This window comes from Mercurialis annua, linkage group LG2 (assembly GCF_937616625.2).
Source record: "Mercurialis annua linkage group LG2, ddMerAnnu1.2, whole genome shotgun sequence".
Lineage (NCBI taxonomy): Eukaryota > Viridiplantae > Streptophyta > Magnoliopsida > Malpighiales > Euphorbiaceae > Mercurialis > Mercurialis annua.
This window is the reverse complement of record NC_065571.1, coordinates 54022680-54047113: the sequence shown is the minus strand read 5'-3', so window position 1 is coordinate 54047113 and position 24434 is coordinate 54022680. Positions and strand designations below refer to the sequence as shown.

The 24434-nt window shown below is 29.7% G+C and overlaps 2 protein-coding genes across 3 annotated transcripts; both read left to right on the top strand.

The window, feature by feature from the left end:
* The first annotated feature begins 6971 nt into the window (after positions 1 to 6971).
* Positions 6972 to 12833, top strand: LOC126667666 (uncharacterized). 2 transcript variants are annotated; one of them, XM_050360702.1, is made up of 5 exons: positions 6972 to 7599; positions 10665 to 11108; positions 11509 to 11749; positions 11898 to 12044; positions 12221 to 12833. In XM_050360702.1, the coding sequence occupies exons 2-5, from the start codon at positions 11084 to 11086 to the stop codon at positions 12639 to 12641; spliced, it is 834 nt and encodes a 277-aa protein (XP_050216659.1). In that variant the 5' UTR covers positions 6972 to 7599; positions 10665 to 11083; the 3' UTR covers positions 12642 to 12833. The 2 variants fall into 2 exon arrangements, with proteins under 2 accessions (XP_050216659.1, XP_050216658.1); XM_050360701.2 differs by lacking the exon at positions 6972 to 7599 and adding an exon at positions 10332 to 10404.
* Positions 12834 to 15702: 2869 nt separating this feature from the next.
* LOC126667637 (BTB/POZ domain and ankyrin repeat-containing protein NPR1-like) lies at positions 15703 to 20115 on the top strand. Its single transcript, XM_050360649.2, has 4 exons — positions 15703 to 16677; positions 17502 to 18249; positions 19193 to 19396; positions 19658 to 20115. Exons 1-4 carry the CDS (start codon positions 16153 to 16155, stop codon positions 19936 to 19938), a joined length of 1758 nt encoding a protein of 585 aa, XP_050216606.1. The 5' UTR covers positions 15703 to 16152; the 3' UTR covers positions 19939 to 20115.
* The last annotated feature ends 4319 nt before the right edge of the window (positions 20116 to 24434 follow it).

Below are 24434 nucleotides of genomic sequence, written 5' to 3'. Positions count from 1 at the left end.
CTCTACGGGAGAAAACACAACGACAAAACTCAACAACACCTAGCAAAGAGAACAAACAATCGTAGATGAATTCTACAAGAGAAAACAATCGAAAGAACGAATAAAACTCCACTCCAGGAAAAAAAAAAATGACCTAGACTAGGGAAACCCTAATTTAGGCATAGGAGCGCTCCATAGGAAAACCTAGGAAAATCGATTTATTTAGTTATTTATTTATAATTTTTGTGTTAGAAAGATCTTAGTTTAGTCATTTTCAATATTTTTTATCAAAATATGTCGACCTTTTGAAGTCTATGTCACGCTGTGCGTTTGATCTTTGAATTTGCGTCTTCGTTTTTTTATTCCTTGTATAGAAGTCATCAGCAACAACCCCGCTCGATATGAATATGTGTTTGTTATTCTTTGCGACTGTACCTAATCGAATCAAAATCGATTAGTTAGATTGAATCAAAATCGATTAGTTACATCGAACCAATCAGTTTAGTTTTAAAATATAATTTTTTTTTCAAAAAATTTGGTCTTATTTGATATTGAAGGTAAATGCTAATTTTATTTTTGTTTAAAGGTTTTATAGCGTAAAAAATCACGAACTTTTACGTGTTTTGTAAATTTAATACGAACTTTTAATTTTAGCAAATTAAACATGAACTATCAGTTTTTTACAATTTTAGACACCTAGCGATTTTCCGTTAGAAAAAATGCTCACGTGTACATCGGTATGACCACTGTTTCGGCGTCCACATCATCATTTTTTGATGGAAAATTGCTCGGTGCTAAAATTATAAAAAATCAAAAATTGGTGTATTAATTTGTCAAAATTAGAAGTTCATATTAAATTTGCAACACATGCTAAAGTTCGTGATTTGTTATGCTATTAAACCTTGCATAAAATGAATAAAAAATCAAATCAAATTAATAAATCGAATCGAATTAAAAAAAACCGGCCAAACTTAATTGGCTCGATTTGATTCAGTGTGAAGTATTTAAATTTTTAAAAGTTAATTTAATTTAAATTTGGAATAATTAATTTTTAATGCAGATCAATGCAAATGAAATGTGCACATATCCTATTATTGTTATGGATTATTTAATAATTTAATTTTAAAACGTAAGCTTGATTTAATAATTTTTAATATTTTTTCCGGGTGGTCTTTTTTTCCCTCATTTATTATTAGGGGTTATTTTTCAAATACATATTTTGGGTAAAGTATTTACACCATTTTAACCCATCTTTTCCTCTTATCCTACACTACCTAATAAGCTAACTTATTTACTAAAAATACCCACTATATAAAGAATTCTTATTTCATTTTAGGTTAAACTTTTACATAACCACATTTTTTCTCTCTTCTTCTCTCTCTTCTACTCTCTTCTTTTCTTTTTCTTTTTCATTTGATTTTCAGTTTATCTCCTCCGATTACTTTTCCGTTCGCTTTCCGATCGCGCTTTCGTTGGTCTACTTCTGATGGATTTCTCGTCGTTTTTTCGTTCGTCTTTTCCGTTCGCGCTAGTCCGTTCGTCTTTTCCGTTCGCGCTATGGATTTTTCGACTCGTTTTTAGGTTTTTATAATTTTTTAGGTTTTTTTAATGATTTAAATATTTTGTAAATAAATTATTATAGATCTATAAAATTTTTGTTTATAAAATTGTTATATTATTCATATAATTATTTATTTTGTCTTCTCTTATTCATAGATTTGTTTATTGCTACTGATTTTGTAAAGAAAATATTGATTTATGGTGCATTTGTAATAATTATATAATATCTTTACGTTTTAGTGTATTTTTGGTGTATTAATAGTGTATTTCTGCCTTTTTTAGTATATTTATGGTGCATTTACAGTGTTTATGGTGTATTTGCAGTGTTACAAAATGTTATAAATACACTACTAATAAACTGCTTATACACATCTTATACACTACTTATACACTATATATACACTAATTTTACATTATATAAACACCATAAAAACACTATATATACATTACTGTTACACTATAAAAAATAAAATAAAAAATTCCAGGAAAATAATCTATAAAAAATAAAAATTAACACTATATATACACTAATCTTACACTAACTAAAAAAAATTGTCGGTGGGTTCGGTCGACCGAACCAAAAAAACCGAAAACCGAAATTGAAAACCGAAAAAGGTATTTATGAAATTGAAAAAAAAGGTATTTTTCGTAAATGAAAAAAGTCAGAAAAGAAAAGTCAAAACTTGCAATGTAAAGTTGTAAATAAATGCCAAAACTTGTATTTTGGGAAATTACCACTTATTATTAGGGGCAGTTACCAGTCGGTTCTGTCACCAAATCAAACCGAATCTAAAATAGGATAATTTTTATAGTCGAGCTGAAACTGAATTCTATTGAAATTAAACCGTACCGAATTAAAATAATATTTTGGTTGGGTTGGTTATTTAGTTAACTAAATAACCAAATTTCATTAAAATAAATTAACTTTAGTGTTAACGTTAGTTTTTAATATTATTGAACTTCAGGAGCAATTAATATCTAAGTTAAAAAATTACCTTAATTCATATCTATACTATATATAAAAGCACGGATTGGGGGGACATGCAAATTTACTGAATAATCCTTTTCAGTTTACTACTAAATAAAGGTTTTATAGTCATTAACTAATTAATTTTTAAAATAATCACTATTGTAATTAAAGTCCTAATTAGAATAGATAGCTAAATTATCTCTAATTTAGCTTTTAGTATGTAAAAAAATAACTAAATTGTCTTCAAATTAGTAGGAATACCTATCTTTTAGATTGAGTGAACTATAAAATTAAAATATTATATTTAGTCAATATATTATTATTTAGGCTTATTCACCAAAAAATGCCAAACCTTTGCGTCTCGAGTCAGATTTAGCCAAACCTTTAAAAACCACCAGATTTAGCCAAACCTTATATGTTGTGTTTTTTTTTAGCCATTAGTGAATCGAACCGAATTTTGTGCCTACATGTCACTGCCAACTTAGCAAAACTAGCTGACATGGCATTCCAAATCACTAATTCAAACCTAACCAAACCAAACACTAAATCAAACAAAATCAAATTCAACTAATTCAAATCAATTAAATTTTTATTTTAAATTATATTTAATTAAAATAAATATTAATTATCTCAATATTTTATTTTATTCCGATTAAAATTCACGCCGACTAATAAATTTAGTTAAATTTAATTTTAATTAATTTCTGTATAAATTTTAATTAGTTAAATAAAAAATATAAATCATCTAAAATTAATATAAAAAAAATTAATTGCCGCTAATTTTTTTTAAATAATATTATTAAAATTTTCGATGCTTAAATATTTTTTAAAAAAATTAAATAATTTTTTTGTATCGAAAAATTCAGACCCACCGTGGTGGTGGATCTGTCAAAAAATAACAGACCCACCACCACGGTGGGTCTGTTTGAGAACAGACCCACCACCACGGTGGGTCTGTTTGAGAACAGACCCATCGGCAATGGTGGGTCTGTTCTCAAACAGACCCACCACGACGGTGGGTCTGTGAGAACAGACCCACCATCACCGATGGATCTGTTCTGAACAGACCCACCGGTCTATTCAGAACAGACCCACCGGTGGTGGGTCTGTCATTTTTTGACAGACCCACCACCATGGTGGGTCTGATTTTTTGGTAAAAAAAAATTAAAAAAAATATTTAATTTTTTCAGAAATTATATTGAAAAATTATTCCGGCGGTCGGTTTTTCGTATGCGTCTCGGTGGCGGCCGATTTTTGATTGATTAAAATTAATTAAAATGACGGTGAATTTTTTTTAATATTATAATGTTGAGATTATTGAAATATGAGTTTTAGTAATTAATTAATAATTAATTTGATTTATTTGGGTTTGATGTTTTTTGGTTTATTATTTGGTTTGATTAAGTTGGGTTAGTGAATGTGCCATGTCAGCAAATTTTACTGAGTTGTAGGTGACATGGATGACATGTGGACAACAATTTCGGTTCGATTCAAAAATGGCTACAATTGACACATAACATATAAGGTTTGGCTAAATCTGGTGGTTTTTAAAGGTTTGGCTAAATCTGACTCAAAACGCAAAGGTTTGGCATTTTTTGGTGAATAAGCCTATTATTTAAATTTCTATCTTATTATTTTTAAAGATATTATTGATAAAATTAAGTTAATTATTTAATTATGGTTATTATAAAACCAAAAGAAGAATAAATTCAGTATGAAAAAAATTTAATAACCGAATATATTATATTTACTTTTACAAAAATTCTTAACTAATTTAATATTTATTATAAATAAAAAATTTATATAATTATAATACATTTATTAATATGTTCATTGACGAGTTACGTTACGAGCCACGTGCATAGTACGTAATGCGAAACTAGTACTATATATAAAAGCACGGAGGGGGGGACAGGCAAATTTACTGAATAATCTTTTTCAGTTTACTACTACATAAAGGTTTTATAGTCATTAACTAATTAGTTATTTAATTAATCACTATTATAATTAAAGTCCTAATTAGAATAGGTAGCTAAATTATCTCCAATTTAGTTTTTATTATGTAAAAAATAACTAAATTGTCTCCAAATTAGTAGGAATACCTATCTTTTAGTTTGATTGAACTACAAAATTAAAATACTGTATTTGGTCAATATAATATTATTTAAATTTCTATCTTATTATTTTTAAAAATATTATTAATAAAATTAAGTTAATTATTTAATTATGATTATTACAAAATCAAAAGAAAAATAAATTCAGTATGAAAAAATATTAATAACCGAATATATTATATTACTTTTACAAAAATTCTTAACTAATTTAATATTAATTATAAATAAAAAATTGATATAATTATAATTAATTTACTGATATGTTCATTGACGAGTTACGTTACGAGCCACGTGCATAGCACGTAATGCGAAACTAGTTGAATATAAATTACAGAAATAAAACTATTTATGCAGTAGACCCTCTAATAACTAATACTCAATAAATTAATAATTAATAAAATTTTAGAAACTAATTTTAATATTACATTTTATTTAATATTTAATAATTCTAATAGTTAATAAATTTTTAATTCATCACATATATTAATTATTAGAGGGTCAATATGAATTCGAGCTGAGCTTGATTTAAAAAAAGTAAACATAGAAGTCCAGCCCAAGTAGGACGGGCTTGTAAGAGTTGGACTGATACCCATCCCACCGTTCAGGTCTTGTTGTCATTGACTTGTAATTGAAGAGATGCCCAATTATGTGCTGCCTATAGGTTGCAAATGGTGGATTTGGATGGGTATGAATGGGGTTTAAATGGGTAGGTTTCGAAATGGGTAATCTATTCGTCCTAACCTATCCATTAACCACTTCATATGTACAATATTAAAAATTAATTTTTTAATATTTAAATTATTTAACTGTATATTTTGTGAGAATCAATAAATTTAAAGAGAAATTTTTAGAGACAATATGTTCCGGAAAAAAATTGTTTTGGAAAAAATATTTTTTGCAAAAAAATATTTTCGGAAAAAAATATTTATTTCGAAAAAAAAAGCTGTAAAAAATATTTTTTTGGAAAAAGAATTCCGAGAAAAAAATATATTCCAAAAACATTTTAAAAAAAAAACATTTTCTTGTAAAAAACATTTTGGTTCGGTACAATTTTTGAATGTTGTTTTTGAAATTTAAAGTTTATTTAGTATTTTAAAAAATAAAAATACTCTTAAATTGAAATATGTCATTTAATCTATATTTGCCCGTTGGATCATCATGGTAAAGTGCGGGTGCCCATATCAAACCCTTTTATTACTCTTATTTTAATGGGTTGGAAGATTTTTATTTTTCACCCATCTACTATCCATTTAACAAATAACTATCCTTTTATAATCCATACTCTTTATATAGTTGGTGGGTATGTATGAGTAAATGGATATGAATGAGAATTGCTACCCATTGTACAATATTTCTTCTAAATAATAGTATTATTTTTCATTACTCTTTCTTCCCACCAGAAGCAGAAGTGAGAATGGGTTTGAAAATAGTTCAAGTGTTATAGCTTTCAAAGGTTTCACGAGAAAATAATTTAAACTTACACTCATATACGTTCTCATTTCTTATGGTGTGAAGATATGCCAACAATAACGCAGTTAACCCTCATTTGTCGCAGTTTAGAAGTCACTTATCACCGATACGACAAATTAGACATGTTTACGGGCTTGGGTACCCGCTCAGTCCCGTCCAAATCCGGTGGTTAGGGTCGGGTTTGGACAATGATTTTTCGTACCAAGTTCGGCCCGAGTTCGCAAAAAGCCCGTAATTTTATGGCAGGCTCGGGCTTTCATTTTTACAAAATTTACATGTAAGCCCGCTCAAACCGGTCCCGGGTCTGCAAAATTATAGTTTTAGGGCCGTGTTTGGGTAGAAAATGTAAAGCCCGATCCTGGTTCGGGTCGGGCTTGTAAAAAAAAGCCCGTCGAGTCCGATCCCGAGCCCGGCCCATGAATAGGTGTACAACAAACAAATATATCAACGACTCGTCCCAGTCACATTTAAAAAAAAATACAGACATGACATTACCTGAGCTCCATTCATTCTTGCCATTTTAAGGTCCATGAAAATGATATCAAAGTTACTGCCTGACCGGAGCAAATTCAGAGCCTCCTCTCCGCCATTCACCGCCTCAACTTGTAATCCGACACTTTTCAACACTATTGTTTGAACCATTCGAGAGACGGACTCATCATTTGTTAAGTTATCTTGAATTTAAGCCCATTTGCATCAAGTCCATTTTGTATCATAGCCCAAGTCCATTTCATCTTGGAGAGCAAGGATCAATCTTGGCCATTCTTTTTGGCTTGAAGAGCAAGTTGTAATCCTAGCCATATACTACTACTTGGTGACCAAGTTTATTTGGCTATAAATAGACTAGCATATTGGTGGAGTAAGACATGGAGAAAAACAAATAGCAATAGCATTTGGAAAACACTTGAGTGAGATCTTTCTTTTAGGTATTAGTAAAATACTCTTTTAGTCCTTAGAGTTATTTTACTAGTACATTTTGAGAGTTACATTATTCTAGTGTTATTGGGTTTTGGGTTAGAGTGATATTCTCCATTTGTACTCTTTTTCTCATATAGTGGATTTTACTTCTCTTTCGTCCGTGGAGTAGGCTTACGCCGAACCACGTAAATCATTTGTGTCTATTTTATTTCTCTATTTTGTCGTTTATATTCCTGAATAAATATTCTTCCGCATTAATAATCCTAACATCATTGACAACCAAAGCCACCAAAGCATTCATCTTGATGTAGTTTTGAAACGATAATGAGAAAAATACGAACAATTATATAAGCGAAAACCATTTCTATATTTGCTCATCTTTCCCGATTATTTGTTTCTTCTTCAATTTCCTCTCAATCAGGACCAACAATCATTCAATTAAAAAGTAATAGATTAGTAAAAATAATGGTATGGGCAATTAACAAAAAAAACATCATGCATGGTGACAATTATCAACATGCATCAGCCATTTGTTCATCCAGAAACTGACGTTCGCAAGCCAGCAACTTGAATCATGCAAATTATCCTGTAAGTAATTAATAGTTGTATATAGGTTTATCGATCAAGTTTTGTGGTACCAATTAATCTACCGTCGGTTTTTTGTTGCCCTTTTTTCCTCTTCTGTTTTCTCTACCGTTTGTTGATTGTCAACATGTTAATGTCTAAATGTCCAGGTTTGTTTCTTTTCTTTTTTGTAAATTTATTTATGTATTATTCAACTATCAAGATCTCTCAATGATATTCTATTACTAAGTATCCACAACATAGCCTCCATTATCCGACCATTAGAAGAAAATTAAATGTCAATAAATTACGACATATTATCGGTTTCTTAATATTATTATTGTAGTTTCTTCATTTTCAACTACCTTTCATGAGACGTTTACCGCTTCATGATCGACCAAGAAAAAAATATGCGACTGGAAGTTGGCCATGATATGTGAAAAGTTTTAAAATGTTGAATCCATTGTTGCTAATCTAATTTTATTAGTGGATAGTTTCCAGGTTAATCAATCTTTATTTCTGGTTGTTCAACCTTCATTTCTTTGATGAAAAAAAAGAAAAAAATTTGAAAACTGAAAATAATTTTCATTTATGCAATACTTGTTCATCTTCAATCATTATCCTTCAATTTTCAGGCTTGTTTTTCTAACACTAAATTGTTTATCAGCATTTGCTTATGTGTCATAATTTTATGTTTATGAGGATTTGTTCATTTTTATCTTTTTTTACTTTTATTTTCATTATCTATCAATTTCGTCAACTATCTTTCTAAATTCATTTGTTCCAATTCCAAATCAAAACAAACTCATTTTCACTTTTATTCAGTTTCTATCACTTTTGAACTTCAAAATGATATAATTTCTTTATTGGGTTAGTGTCATAAAAATTCACCAACTTTACACGTTTTCTCATTTTCATCACACAATTTAAATTTTCTCATTTAATTACGCAGTTTAAGTTTTCTCATTTTCATGCACGAACTACCACTTTTTCTCAAATTCATGCACGGTGATGAGGTGTCACAGCTACATTGGTGTAATTCGCTGAGGTGGAGGTCATTTTACACCAATGAATGAGTGTCACCTCAGCACTGCACATGAATTTGAGAAAAAGTGGCAGCTCATACATGAAAATAAGAAAATTTAAACTGCGTGATTAAAATGAAAAAACGTGTAAAGTTCGTGATTTTTTTGACATTAACCCTTTTTTATACTAACCTATCACAATCTCATAAATTTTAATCATCTTTTTTTGAAAAAAGGAAAATTTTCACAAATTTTTTAATGATTATTTACTAAAATAATATTTTATGTGTTGTCGTATTATTTTTTATCTATAATTTAGCCTGTTTATATATCACATTTTTGGCGCTTTTCCTTTAGAGCCTCTTAATGACGTTCTTTACTTTTAAGAGCATCTTTAAATAAATAAAGAATTTTCAATAATAAAGGATAAAAGTTAATTTTACTTAATATTCTCTAAATTTAATGATTATAGTGTTTATAATTTTTAAATAAATAATTGAAAAAAATGATAAGAAATAAAATTTATACTATATTTAAATAAAAATTATTTTCATTGTTTAATTTTGCAGAGCCAAATTGATTTTTCTTTTTATTTTTAAAATGAAAATTCATTGAAGCGTTGTTTTATATTATATTTTCGTAATAAAAACTTTTAAATTTATAAAGACTCCGTAATAGATGCTCTTAAAGGATAAAGTTTATATATTTGATAATATTTTTCATTTCGGATGGAATATGAAACTATTCAACCGAAGGCAGGTACCTCAAAATATATGCTCAGTTAATTTAATTAATATATTATTTTTATAATTAATTTTTAAAAAATAACTAATATTGTTATATTTTATAGATAATTGTGTAGGTATCAATATATATAGTTGCATAATACAATGATTTAATAAGTGAATTGATTTTTGTGGCAATAACACATATTTGAGGGCATTTTTATGGTTACTGTTGCAATTTATTTTATTTATTTTTTTATTAAAAAAAATTGGTATACTTCATTCAATAGTAATTAATAAATAAATTAGAATAACTTGTACAAATAAAGTAACCATAGATTTATATTTAATGGCTATTTATTTTATTGTGATTTATATTTTATTTATTTAATTATGGCAAAGTTACCAAAATTTTAGACACATATGAAGAAGTTGTAACTATAATATCTTTTCATCTTTAAAGGAAAGATCACTGTATATAAATTCATATTCATTTATTGGTAAAAAATAACTTATACCTCAGCAAATTGCACCAATAAATGAGTGTCACGTCAGTACCGTGTATGAATTTGGGAAAAAATAAAAATTGGTGTATGTTTTTGAGAAGTTTTAAAGAACGCGATTAAATTGAGAAAATATGTAAAGTTGGTGAATTTTTATGACATTATCCCTAAAATTTAATTTCTAAACAATATTGTTTTGTTCCATTTATTATAATTTTCTTTATATTTATTAAACCTCTTAACTTTTAAATTTATTCTTAACCCTTCAACTTTTATTTTTTTGTCGGGATGACTTCCTTTTGTTCAGTGTAGCAAAGCGCATGCATTCAAACGCTTTAAAGCACGTTAAGGATAACTAAAATGTATAATTTGACTTTTAAATTATACTATTTTGTTCTATTTGACTTATAAACTATTTTTTTCCTATTGTTATCGATGAAAATCGTATTGTTGATGTCATTTAATCAGACTCACTCAAGATCCATGACTCAGTTTGTGGTTTAAAAAAAATCACTGAGTGAAGCGGACATATCGTCAAATTTCACCATGAAACAACGATGCGACTGAAAAATATTAGTAAATCTTTTAATTTTTTTATTTAATTTTTTATTTTGTGCTTTTTGAATATGCTTTTTTATATACTCGTTCATCCATAATCTTATTCTTTAATAATGAAATATTTGTTATCATTAAAAAAAATCCCAATCGTTTAAATGAAATAAAAATTAGTTACATCACTTTTTATAAATAATAGTAATTGATTATAGTATTTAATTATTCTAAAATTATCATCTATAAATTTATTTAATCTTATATTTCATTTCAATGATTGTTAGGTATGAGTTGGACGGACAAAATGACACAAACAAACGAAAAAGGAGTAGATAGAAGCACGAGAGACAATCAGATACTTGAGACTACACGAATAATCACATGGACTTGCTTTTAGATCGAATAAAATTGATCAATGACCATGAACACAACAGTTGTCAGCTTGCAACTGGGCAACAAAAAAACTTACGATATACCAAGTCGTAGGGATCACTACCCACCAACGTGCACCTTTCCAAATATTTAGGTGGGCCTAGCATTGGCCTGTCCGATCTGGCATACAGCGAATCAAAAAACCGAATTTTTGACACCCCTATATTATCGCCGTTGGTAATAAAATTTCCAAAAATCACATACATAATAGTAGCGGAATCAACAGAGAGATTCGATAAAATATATTTTTAGAGTTCTTATAGGAATTTCAATGGCCGGATCAGAAGGCGGCTCAGGTACGATTGCTTTTCATTTCATGTTCTAAATTCATTGTTTTTATTATCGAATTTGTTTGTCTGGTTTCTTTGAAACTGCTGTTGAACTGTTGATTAAAGCATATGTTTTTTGTTGATTATTGTTGAATAAACGACCTATTTTATCTTTAATCGTATATATAATTAAAATTGATGATAATTGATATGGAAACGAATTGAAACGTAATATCTGATAAGTTTTCGTGCAGCCTAGAATTTAGTATGGTTTGATTCTGATGTTGAACTGCAGTTTACAAAACACTATTTAATTTTAAGAAATTTGAGGGGATTAATTAGAGATTTTGTGTGTATGATCATTGATTATGCAAATGAAGTAATAAGGAGTGCTAATTATATGTAATGGTTTGGCAATTGTGAGCAGATGAACATGGGAAATTACTTCATATATTTGATAAAGCAAAGGAGCAGATACAGGATGTAATACACAGTGAGAAATTGAATTTTCTTCACAAGGAAACTGATGGCACTAGTAATGACATTGATGAACATACTCCATTAGATAATGTCAAAGCTCCTAATGTGTTCGAAAGAGCAAAAGAGGAGGTCGAAGCTTTGATTCAAACCATCCAAATCAAGAAAGATTCTGAAGATCATGAGAAGGGGTATTGTATACACTTATTCTTTTTCAACACACGGATTCTTTTTTTCGCAAATCGAATCAGGGATTCCGGAATTCATCTTACCATGTTTTTTTTTTCATTTTTGGGTTCTTTTTTTTTGGTTTTGATATTTTGTTATTTGTCATTTCAGGGATGAACCTGCGAAATCCGAGGCAGAGAATGTCGGTGTTAAGTCTTTGAATTTGCTTGCAAGTGCTAAGGAAGAGATTGAATCAATTATTCGTCATGATAAGTCATCACCCCAAGAACATCATAACGAAGAAACTCATGAGAAAAGGTTTTGCAATTTGCATACACTAATTGTATTTTAACACGAACTTTTCTTTTTTTCGCAATTCGAATGGCTGACTGAAAATCTGATTAGTGATGATCTGAATGCTGGAATTCATGTTACCATGTTTTTTGTTTTGGGATTCTTGTTCTGATATATATTTTGTCGGTTGTCATTTTCAGGGATGAATCCACGAAATCCGAATTAGAGAAGGTCGGTGTTAAGTCTCTAAATTTGCTCAAAAGAGCTAAGGAAGAGATCGAATCAATCATCCATCCCGATAAGTCATCATCTCAAGATGTTCGTCACAAAGAAACTCATGGAAAGAATGATAGGATTAATGAAAATACTCCAATTGATGAAGTTAAAGGCCCGAGTATTTTCGAACGAGCTAAAGAAGAGATCGAAGCCCTCGTAGAGTCCATTCACACTAAGAAGGAATCGGCTTCGACTGAGAAGAAAGAAGAAGGTGGCGGATTCGGAGCGTCAATTGGAAGAGGGTTGGAGAAAGTATGTTCTCCTGATAAAGATGGATTTGTAGGTTTCATTGGAAAGGGACTAGAAAAAGTTTGTGCTCCTCGGGGTAACAGCAAAAAAGATTAAACTTAAACTTTCTTGTATAGCAAGGTGTTGTGGTTGAGGATTGATTACATGGGGATAGTAAGAGATGTTTGATTTGTTTTTATTGCCCATTTTTTGTTGTTGAATCCCAAAATATATGGTTTGTGAAACTTGTTTAAGAATTGAATCACAGTTTGGCTTGGAAATGGATTGAGTTAAGTTTCATTCTTGCAATGGAATTGGTTTCACCAAATGCCTTATTTTTGTCCTAATTGATCCTTATTTGACATGATTTTTCCTGCATATTTATTCAATTTGAAAGAACATAGGATCTGATAAGACTACAAATAAAAACTGGCTACCATCTCATGATTTCAAACTTTATAAAGGAATAGGTCAACATACTTATGAGAATTTCCACCACTCCATCTTCTTCCATGAATTATGATTAAATACAATATAATGATTGATGATGACTAATCATTCATATAAGCAAATCCTAATGATTGTGAGTATAATTTGATCAAAAATTATTTTCCATATGCATATGATTTCTTACATTTTATCAATTTATAATTAATTATTTTCACTTTTTAGTAATTGAATTTTAATTAATTATTACTAATATAGTATTAAGGATTTTTAATAAAATAAATTAATAATTTTAATATAGTATCATATAAGAACTAATTAGTTTTTCTAATTTTTTTTCTTCAGTTTATCGTCTGAATGTCTTAATTTAATAATCATGATTATTTTTTTATTTTATAATAATTAAATTTCAATTTAGAAAAATTTCAAGTTCTATATATATAATGATAAGATAAATAAAATATGATAATAAAAGAATACACCACTCAATTGATTGATGTTGATCATTTTAAATAAATAAATTTATTTTTTAATTTATATACAACTTCATATATTGTAATCCATTTTGTAAATTATCGTGACATTTTCCAACATTTATCATATTGACAGCTTCGTCATTTTACTTTAAAATAAAACGATGATATCTTTTATTTTTTTTATTTTCGTTAATATTTTGATTCTTCCATTCATTTTGATGTTACTCAACAAAAAATTTAATTAAATGAATTAAATATCAGCATAGTCTTTAAATTTATTTTTAACACAAGAGTAAATAAAATTTATATTTTTATAAAAATTTAATGATTTAAAAATTCAATTTATTTTTTTATATACTTATTAGTGTTTTATTTTCTATAGTTTTTAAAGAGAAGTAAAAAAAATTAAAACAAAAATTAAGAAAACAAAATAAAAAATTAAAGTCATTAAGTTATTAGATCTTATAAAAGTATATTTTTATTAATAATTATGTCAAAAATAAATTTGAGAAGTGAGCTTGAATCTTAAATCTTTCGATCTAATTGACTTACATAAAAATAAATTGAACGAAACAATTAAATTATTATCAATAATAAAAATAAAAATAAACTATTAATTTTCAAACTAAAAAGATGTAACTGTAAATTATAGGGTTAATTACATATAAAATCACTACCTTTACACGAATTTTCAAAAATAACACGACCTTTAAAACGTGTCAATTCAGGGCATCACCTTTCATTTCTTTTCAAAAACAACATGAGTACGTTTTTTCATAAAATTTTGCTGACTTGGACAGCCGATGAGAGTGCCACGTGTCACGCCACGTCAGCAAAAATGCCACTAAAAATGTGCCCATGTTATTTTTGAAAAGAAATGAAAGATGGTGCCCTGAATTGCCACGTTTTAAAGGTCGTGTTATTTTTGTAATTTCGTGTAAAGGTGGTGATTTTATATGTAATTAACCCTAAATTATATTACATACGAGGATGACAGTATAATTTTCACTAATCTATTTTCTGAGAGTTTATCTCACATAACCGTTGATTTCATGTTATATTTACAGGAAAATAATGAATATCAATGATATGAAATCTTTTAATTGTTGTCTATTATTTTTATTTTCAAATATTTCACATGTTTGACATTATTGTAAAAATAATATGGCGCAATATCTACCAATATAATTTTGCATTTATAGTTAATCTCTCTATCAGTATCAGTCTATCACCAATGATAAATACCGGCAGTGCAGGATTCCATGTGATAAAATTAATCATCATATTTGCAAGTTGCAAGTAAATTTTAATTAAGATTGAAGGGATGCCATGGCCTAGCATGTGGGAGTGGGTGACATGTAATTGTTGTTCTCTCTCTATATATATATTGGAATATAGTTTTATTTTGTTGATAATCTCTATGAATTGTTTATTTAAAATATTATTACGAATACTAATGAGTTATAATTCAAAATATATATTCACCGATAATTCAAAATATATATTCGCCGGACAACATTTTGCTAATATTGTGCAATTAAATTCTTCCACAAACGTTAATTTTTTTTCTTTGAAGATAATTAATAATATTATAATATATAAATTGCTATATGCTAGTGCCATGCTCAACCATTTGACTTCCTACCTGATACACAAATCTGATAGCTGTTTTTGTATGCTTTATTATACTTGCAAATTTGACCAATTCTTTTCTGTGCATCATCATCCAATATTATACTGATAGCTTCTATTTCTGTCTGATGACAATATTTTTTATGACAAAACCAGTCCTTTTCTTTTGCATATCTCTGTTTTACAATAGTAATTGTGATTATGGGCATTGAAAAATACTTAATTCATACTGAGCTTGTATTAGTAATTTTTATTTGCTAGTTATGAGTTAAACTTTATTGATAAAAATAAAGTCTGATTAGGGGGAAATTATAAAAGGAGAAAAGCACAGGGACTGATAAAAATAATCTGCATTTAAAGCCGACAAAGTAACCCTTCAAAGCTCAAACAGCTACAAAACGACACAGTAGCGAGTCACATGCTGATGAAAGACACTGAACGCTAACGCTAATACCGACTCGTCATGACACCAGCACAAACCGGCCGAAAAGATAATTTCTAATCCAAAATAAATAAATAAAACACACACTGTAATTTGACTTCTACAGCAAGTAATCCCAATCGTTGGATCAAATCAAGAATCCAAATCAAAGTTTCCATCTTTGTTCAGACAAAAAAGAAGTTAATTAACAGTTTTGTCCAAATGTCTGCACACACACATATTTTTTACCAAATGATAAACTGAGACAGTTGAGTTCATTGTGTACGGACTAAATTCATGAACCGTATATTTTTTTAGATCAATGGTGACAAATTTTATTGAATTTGACAGGCCCATATCATAAATAGCTAGTATTTCAATTCTCTTTCTCTTCTCTTCTTCTTTGTCTTCACTCTTAATTATTTTGTGCTAACATGTCTCTAATTCTCCTAAATTCATTGTCTTTTTTCAGAAATTATGTGCTATTTATATTATTTGTTGATTCACTCAAAAGGGTAATTAGTATTCACTGATTGACTCAAAAGGGTATCAATATTTTTGCAATTTTAAGTAGTGAAATCTCCTTTTTTGTTGCTATAAATTCTATATAAGTTTCAAAGTTAGGTTCTTTTTTGTTTTTTTAGGCTCTTAAATGGATAATAGAATAGGGTTTTCTGATTCAAATGAGATCAGCAATGGAAGCAGTAGTTGCTGTATAGAAACCCATTCAGTACCAAATCCATCAAACCCTGAATTATCAGCTCTTCACCAGCTTTCAAAGAGTCTTGAATCAGTCTTTGACTCATCTGATTTTGACTTTTTTGCTGATGCCAAGATTATAATCTCAGCCTCTAATAGAGAGGTTCCAGTCCACAGGTGCATTTTATCTTCTAGGAGTCCTTTTTTTAAGGCTATTTTTTGTTCAAATAAAGAGAAGGGTGTTGTCAAATTTGAGTTGAAGGAGTTGGCTAAGGATTATGATGTTGGATTTGATTCAGTTGTGGCTGTTTTGGGGTATTTGTATAGTGGGAAAGTGAGACCTTTGCCTAAAGGTGTTTGTGTTTGTGTTGATGAAGTTTGCTCCCATGTTGCTTGTAGACCTGCTGTTGATTTTATGGTGGAGGTTCTTTATGCATCGTTTATTTTTCAGGTGCCTGAGTTGGTGGCTCTCTATCAGGTAAAAGTTTAGCTTTTGATTTGTTAGTTTAGCTTTTGATTTTGAAGTTTTAATCTTTAAGTGGGTAGCATATTATATGTTTTGGATTGGATTGAAGTATGCAAGTTAATCTAGATTAGGTAGGGTTCCTTTTCGTTTAGTCCAAAGCAACTCTTGCACGAACATGCTCATAGAATTGGAATCAAATAGTCCTTATCTGATTCCGTAAACAACATCGAGTAACTTCTTATCGATTTCTATTTATTTCAGTATGAACCTTACCCCACTAGTACCAATAGAAGACGTAGAGGAATAAGCACTACGCCTAGGAATAAATACTGCAAGTTCGATCTTTTTTTTTGATAATTTAGTTCGATCTTTTTCAATAACATTATCACGAGTATGGTTAACCTCCACTGTGATATAGAACCTATAGCTAGGTATAACCTTTTATCTGCCTTTAGTATCCTAGAGTTGCCATTTTTCTTTCCCTTATCCAACTTAACGGTTTTTGCTAATTGATTTACCTGGGAATGAATCAAAGATCCTGGATTTTGTTTGGGTTCATAATGATGAAACAATACCTAACCATATACTCATACATGTAGTACGAGAAATGAAAATGCTGAAACGGGTAAAACAATGTTTTTTTATAAGAATATCTTATAAATAGTATAGAGTTTCAGAAGCATTTTTGGAGACAGAAATAAACAAAATTCCGAAACATAGAACTCCAAAAGTTTCTGTGCAACATAGCTTATCATGAGCTGTGACAGCACTTTCCTTAATTTTGTTAGTTTACTGTCTGAAGTGTTCTTTGTTTTTTATTCCTTGCGTAATTGCAGAGGCACCTTCTAGACATTCTTGACAAGGTTGCAGTTGATGATATTTTGGCAGTTCTATCGATTGCAGATATCTGTGGTAAAGCTTGTGAGAGATTGTTGACAAGATGTATCGAGATAATTGTGAAGTCCAATGCTGATGTTGTAACTCTTGAGAAGGCCTTATCCCAACACATTGTAAAGCAAATAACTGATTCTCGCCAAGAACTCGGGTTAAATACACCTGAAAGTACTATTTATCCTGATAAACACGTAAAGAGAATTCATCGAGCCTTGGACTCGGATGATGTCGAGTTAGTTAGAATGCTGCTGAAAGAGGGGCATACTAATTTGGATGATGCACACGCACTCCATTATGCTGTTGCGTACTGTGACGCAAAAACTACAACAGAGCTTCTTGATCTCGGAATTGCTGATGTTAACAGTAGAAACTTAAGGGGCTACTCTGTGCTTCATATTGCTGCAATGAGGAAAGAGCCTAAGATTATAGTATCTCTCTTAACGAAGGGAGCTCGGCCGTCAGATCTCACTTCAGATGGTAGAAAAGCAATTCAAATCTCAAAACGGCTTACTAGAGCCGCAGATTACTATAGGTCTATTGAGGAAGGAAAAGCTTCTCCTAAGGAAAGATTATGCATAGAGATACTGGAGCAAGCAGAAAGAAGAGATCCGTTGCACGGAGAGGCTTCTCTTTCTCTTGCAATGGCCGGTGACGACCTGAGGATGAAATTATTATACCTTGAAAATAGAGGTGATATTTTATTCTTTATTTTTGCGTATTTATTCCTCGTTTAAACTCAGACGGATATTTACTTCCCTTGAATTGATGAAACTATGTGATCGATCACAAGATCGAATTATAGAAGGGGATTCCTACAAGGCACTATTGGTAAGGTTGATCCGAAATAATGAAGCAATTAATAATTGTTTATCTGGTTTCTTTCGCAGCAAGTGAAGCATTATGCTGTTATTAACCATTTAATCATATAGCTGGCTGTATGAATTTGGCTAATAGCAGCATATTAACCTCAACAACACTGCGGCTAGATCAAAAACTAGTTTATTTCATTTAGTTATTTTATAATTGTCGTAGAAAAAAGGATAAGCTCCATTCACCTTTGTTTCTCTTATTTGGCCTTTGATTTTGATTCTGAACTGATATTGCAATATAGTTGGAATCTGTAGTTTTATATGGTTAAAATGAAAACTGTATCTCCTGCTTCGCGGCTAGAACTTTCTTTCTGGAGGAATTATTTAGAATCTTCTTGTCGTCGCTTAAAATATTTACTTCCCTTTGGCTAATATGAAATTTTTCTGGCATTTTGAAATTTGTCTTCTTCTTGTCTACAGGATTGGATCGAGAAATTCTTGCAGGAAATTTTTCCACCACGTCATCCGAGTCTATGAATTGCTAACTGTTATTAAACAAATTAATATTTCAGTTTATTACATTACTTTATAAACATCATTTAATGATGTGTTAGCATTTCATAGGCTCTATCCAAGGATGATGTGGTAGACAAAGTCTATGTAAACATTTCTCATGTCTATCCTTTATAAATTTTAAACTATCTATCAAAGAGAGCTGTTTGCGTAACTGTATATAGCAACAAATTGTTCGTTCTCGTGAACAAATGTTTCGATTATCTATGTTTAAGTCTGGATGATTCTGATTTATGGATATTTCTTATCAGTTGGACTGGCGAAACTTATATTTCCCATGGAAGCAAAAGTTGCAATGGACATTGCTCATGTGGATGGCACATATGAATTTCCATTAACAAACGCCAGGCCTATAAACTCTGTTCCTGCGCAGAGGACTACTGTGGACTTGAATGAGGCACCTTTTATAATTCAAGAGGAGCATCTGAATAGGATGAGAGCACTCTCGAGAACAGGTATGCATTTACGCATTTATAAACCTACAGTATTAGATTCTCTCTGCCTTATCTTGAACACTGAGAAATATCTTTAAACTTGTCTCGGATATAATTCAAAGCTTGAATTACTAGTCATATATAGGTAAAAACTGATCAAGTAATGAAAACTTATACTGCAAGAAACAGAAATAATTGAAAATTGCTTAATTATTTCTGTCTTCAGTGCTTTTAGACGTTTGATAGTCAGGGTTAATGTTGACGGATTCCTTGTGTGAACAGTTGAACTGGGGAAACGGTTTTTCCCTCGGTGCTCAGATGTACTGAATAGGATCATGGACGCGGAGGACTTATCGCAGCTGGCGTATGTAGGAAACGATACAGAAGAAGAACGACACAAGAAGAAACAAAGATATATGGAACTTCAAGATCTTCTAAGTAATGCATTTAATGAGGATAAACAAGAGTTTGATAGGTCTAACATTTCATCTTCTTCATCTTCTAAATCAATAGGTGCGGTTCGATCTAATAGTAAACTCCGTAATAGATGTGGCAAGTCTTAAATTACTCTACTCTGTATTATATAGAGATTCATTTACTCTCTTTTTCTTCCATTTTTGATCCTATATTCCTTCTCTCTGCAATATAATACTAAGCTGTTAATCAGACAGCTAGAGACGGAATAATTTCATGTTCTGTAAATATTTAAAATCTTTATAAGTTTCTTTGCATACTATCAATTATCGAATACTTAAACATTAGCAAAAAATAATAATTTTCATTTAATTTCAGATATATATAACTTGCATTCACAGGATTACTAATAAACATCTATTTAAGCAGTATCGTAACGATAACATGTTTGATGCAATAAAGATTACTCTAACATGTTTAATCCCCATCACCTGTAATATACTCTTCAGTCTTCATGTTCTTCTTCTTTGCTTGCTACTATTCTTGAAGTTGAATCATCATCATCGTCGTCATCATCAAGAAGCAACTCTTCTTCTTTAACAGTAAGAACAGATTCTACAAATTTATTAGCATCATCGAACTTCTCGTGAACTGGTTTTCTTGATTCTTGAAAACGTTTCTGCAAGAAATGAGTTGTTGAAAGCGATGAAGAATAATCTGCTGCACCGCCAGGTTTCACCATCAGAAATTCCATCAGGAGCTATCTATATCGTTTTTTTTCTCTGTTTATAAAGACTACACAAAGTTTGTAGCATTTACAAGAGAGAGAGTGCTTCATAATAATGGGAAATGAGCAAGCAACACTATGCATCAATTACTAGTAATGTTGGAAGCAGCGTAATGAAATGAGGAAAAAAAATTGAAGGGTAATGTTTAAGCATTATTTGAAAGGCATAATTATTGAGAATTTTAAACATGAAGCAATAATATTAAGGTATATTTGATTTTTTTTCACTTCAAATTGAACAAAATGACTGTAATTAAAACTAAACACTAAAATAAATTAAAATTGATAATTTCAAAAATTTAGAGCTGTAAAAAGTAAAAAAAAAATGGATTTTTTTTGAATGATTAAACCTATTTAAAATAGAAAAAGTTCATTTGGGGGGGGGGGGGGGGGGGTGGTGTGAGGTTAGGTAACTTTTTTTTTGGCTTGATTATTTGAGTTTTTTTTTTTGCCAAGACTATTTAAGTTGAAAATTTACTTTTATCTTTAATTCCAATTCTTTATATTATTTTTAAATTATAATAATTATTTAATATATATATAATAAAACTCTTTATTATTTAATTAATTTATCTTTTTAATATTTATTCTTAGTATTGCGAGATACCGATTACAATATTGTCATCATTTTAATGATGTGTTATGATGTGATTAGTCCATTCCACGAATGATGTAGTGAACTGAGTCTATCTAATAATTTATCTTCGTTGAATCCCTATTTTTCGATTTCCTCGATAATTCAATTTTTTTTAGAACGCAGGATGTAATTTAGGGTGACAATATAATCAAGGAAATAATAAATAGTGACGGGAAATTCTTACCTAGACCCGATCCATGAAAAATTTATGAATCTATCCAATGATGTGTTAGAGAAATGAGAAAAAAAAGAAAATAATGAGAAGAGAGAAAAAAATGTGTTAGATTTTCTAACACCTTATTGAATAGGTGTATGGAAAATTCATGAACCAGGTAAGTAGTGACATAGTCAAAATAAAATTTGTTTCTCTATTAAATCAAATATTCTTTTAATGAAAAGGATAATATTCTTTTGTAGGTTGGTATTTTCAAGGTAAAAGGTCCTAGAAAGCCCTTGAAATATAGGTGATGGTAACTTCTAGTGACCTTCCTTTACTATTTTTCAATAAAAGAGAACAATAAATAACTTTCCAATGGCTAATTCAATAAGTGCATCGTCGTCAAAATGAAGTGGGTGTTTCCACAAGTTTCACATCGATATGATCCATCTTCATACTCTACACAACCTTCCTCAAAATCACTCACATCCCTTTATTTAACTGATGATTCGGATACCCAACTGCACCAATCCTTATCATCCACTCATGATCCTCATCGCCAAGTACAAGATCCTTATTCGGAGAGTGTTTGTTAGCAGTGACGGAGCCAGAATATTTATATCAGGAGGGCCAAATTGCAATATGCACTATATATAGGAGATAATTTTTGAAAGTTAGGGAGGGCCAAAGCCATCCCCAGCCTACCCCTCCCTCCGTCATTGTTTGTTAGACGAAAACTAAAATATCTGTCAATTCATATTTGGAGTGTCTACATCAACTTATGATGCTTCGGAAATTGACGAATGTGCATCATATTATTTACCTGCAGATTGACCTTTGTCCATTACGTGAATATTTTAGAAGAGTTAGAGATCTCGAATGAATCTTCATTATGCATAAGAATTATATTAGGCATCTTACGCTTTCTAATGAATTAAAAATCAAAGCTATTTAGAGGTGTCTATATTAAGTTTATGACATTTAAAAATTAGTGGTTCCTTTATGGGTTCTTAGCTCGTCGAGCTGACGCCCAGTACAAGACAAATAGTTTTTAAAAATAAATCAGCTCGTGAACATGATCTACGAAAAAATCTCTCTAAAAATAGCTGAAAAAATTATCTAATCACACACATCTAAAGAAAGCTCAACCAAATTCTCTATATTTTTGGGGGAAAACTCTCTCAACACACAAAATTCTAGTCAAATCATTCATGGTCAAATCAGTCTTATAAGGCTTAATTACTTAAAAATCATCCACTTTAATTTTTTTTTTTCGTTTATACCCTGACCTAGGAAAAAATTCATTTATACCCTGACGTGTGTGTTTATGTTTCACCTCTACCCCGAGACACTAAATTAACCTCTTTTTATTTAAAAAAAAAATTAAAATAGTCCTTCATTTAGAGAAAAATTTATTTCTAATTAAACTCTAATTAGTTTAGGTTAAAAATAAAGAACTATTTTAAACTTTTTTTTTACATAAAAAGAGGTTAATTTAGTGTCTCGGGATAGAGGTGAAATATAAATACATACGTCAGGGTATAAATGAATGTTTTTCTAGGTCAGGATATAAACGAAAAAAAAGTTTAAGGTGAGTGGTTTTTAAGTAATTAAACCTTCTTATAACAACAGAATTCAGAGCGCAAAAGAGCTACAAACTATTGTAAAAATTAATCTCATTGTTTAGCTTTAGTTTATGTTTAGTAGTTTAGTGTAATATATCAAATATAATTCTTTGTTAGCTTTAGTATTTATATTTGAGCACACTGTGGATTCCGAAACTTTAATCCAACTGGATTATTTTCGGCAATTTCAAGTTTATTTTCTCTTTTCTTTTTAAAATTAAATTTAGTTTCTTTAGGTCGAACTAATTTTTTTAATCTAGGCATGGCGAGTAATATGGGTGATTATAATTGAATTGAATTATTTATCTTTCTCTGCTTATGTAGTTTAATTGTTGAATTTAATATTAATAATTAATGAACTACTAATTACTTGACACTATATTGCTTAATGATTAAAAAATAGAATTAATCGTTTCAAAGAGGAAATAATATAGTTGCATTAAAAGATCAAGCTTATCTTATTTGATCTATGTGAATAACTAGAATCTAAGAATAATAGTTTGTTCTCTCGTTTGAGGTTGTTAAATTACAATTGAAGAGCTAATAACGACTCGTAAGAGATGTTAGTGTTGAAGTGGGATATCCCACGTTGATTACGTGTGAATGTATTTGTATTTATATATTAGATAGGCATCTCTATTTTAAACATATTGGTTTTAAGATGGATTCCATTATGATATTAGGGCTTTATCCATCACACAGTGTGAGGGGGGATTTTGTTGCTCGGCCCAGACACATTATGTGTGAGGGGAGTGTTGAAGTGGGAAATTGTGTGTGAATAGACTTAATTTACTCTGTTAGAATCTCAAAATCCAACGTGGAAACATCAGTGAAACTAGTTGAAACTTGAATTTCAAAATCCAATGTTTTTTTGTTGATGGAGACATCCATAAAAAAAACATTAAGATCATAATTGAGATCTGAAAAACATTAAGCGTTTAAGTGAAAATAAACATTAAAATTAATTTTTGTACCTTTTTTTTAAAAAGACGGTGCCATGTTAGAGTTTTGTGGCGAGAAAAGAATGTCATGTCTGATAACTCAACAGAAATGGATGTTCCCATTAAATCGTGTGTGTTTTTGTTAACGAAAGAAATATGAGGGTCGTAATTGAGATACAAAAAATATAAAAGAGTCAAGTGAAATTTTGATTAAACATTAGGATCATATTTGTACCTTTTCCCTTATATTACATAAAGATATAATGAATGGACTTTAAGATGTTGACATTAATGTTTTTAAAATCGGACCGGAAAGTGAACCGGCTTCGATGGGGGTTCATGGTTCAATCGGTTCAACCGGGTTGGATCGGATTTTTAAATTTTAATAAATATAAATTATTTAAACTAAAGACATATGTGATTTAAACTTTTAGTAATAAAAAATATGATGATATATTTAAATAAAAATATTTATTAAATTTTATTGTGTAAACTAAA

What these genes read in the sequence shown, in the direction of transcription:
- LOC126667666 (XM_050360702.1), top strand. Translation starts at nt 11,084, where the DNA reads ATGGCCGGATCAGAAGGCGGCTCAG. An exon ending in CGGATCAGAAGGCGGCTCAG is followed by an intron (nt 11,109 to 11,508) that starts GTACGATTGCTT and finishes AATTGTGAGCAG; the next exon opens with ATGAACATGGGAAATTACTT. An exon ending in TCTGAAGATCATGAGAAGGG is followed by an intron (nt 11,750 to 11,897) that starts GTATTGTATACA and finishes TTGTCATTTCAG; the next exon opens with GGATGAACCTGCGAAATCCG.
- LOC126667637 (XM_050360649.2), top strand. Translation starts at nt 16,153, where the DNA reads ATGGATAATAGAATAGGGTTTTCTGATTCAAATGAGATCAGCAATGGA. An exon ending in AGTTGGTGGCTCTCTATCAG is followed by an intron (nt 16,678 to 17,501) that starts GTAAAAGTTTAG and finishes GCGTAATTGCAG; the next exon opens with AGGCACCTTCTAGACATTCT. An exon ending in ATTATACCTTGAAAATAGAG is followed by an intron (nt 18,250 to 19,192) that starts GTGATATTTTAT and finishes ATTTCTTATCAG; the next exon opens with TTGGACTGGCGAAACTTATA.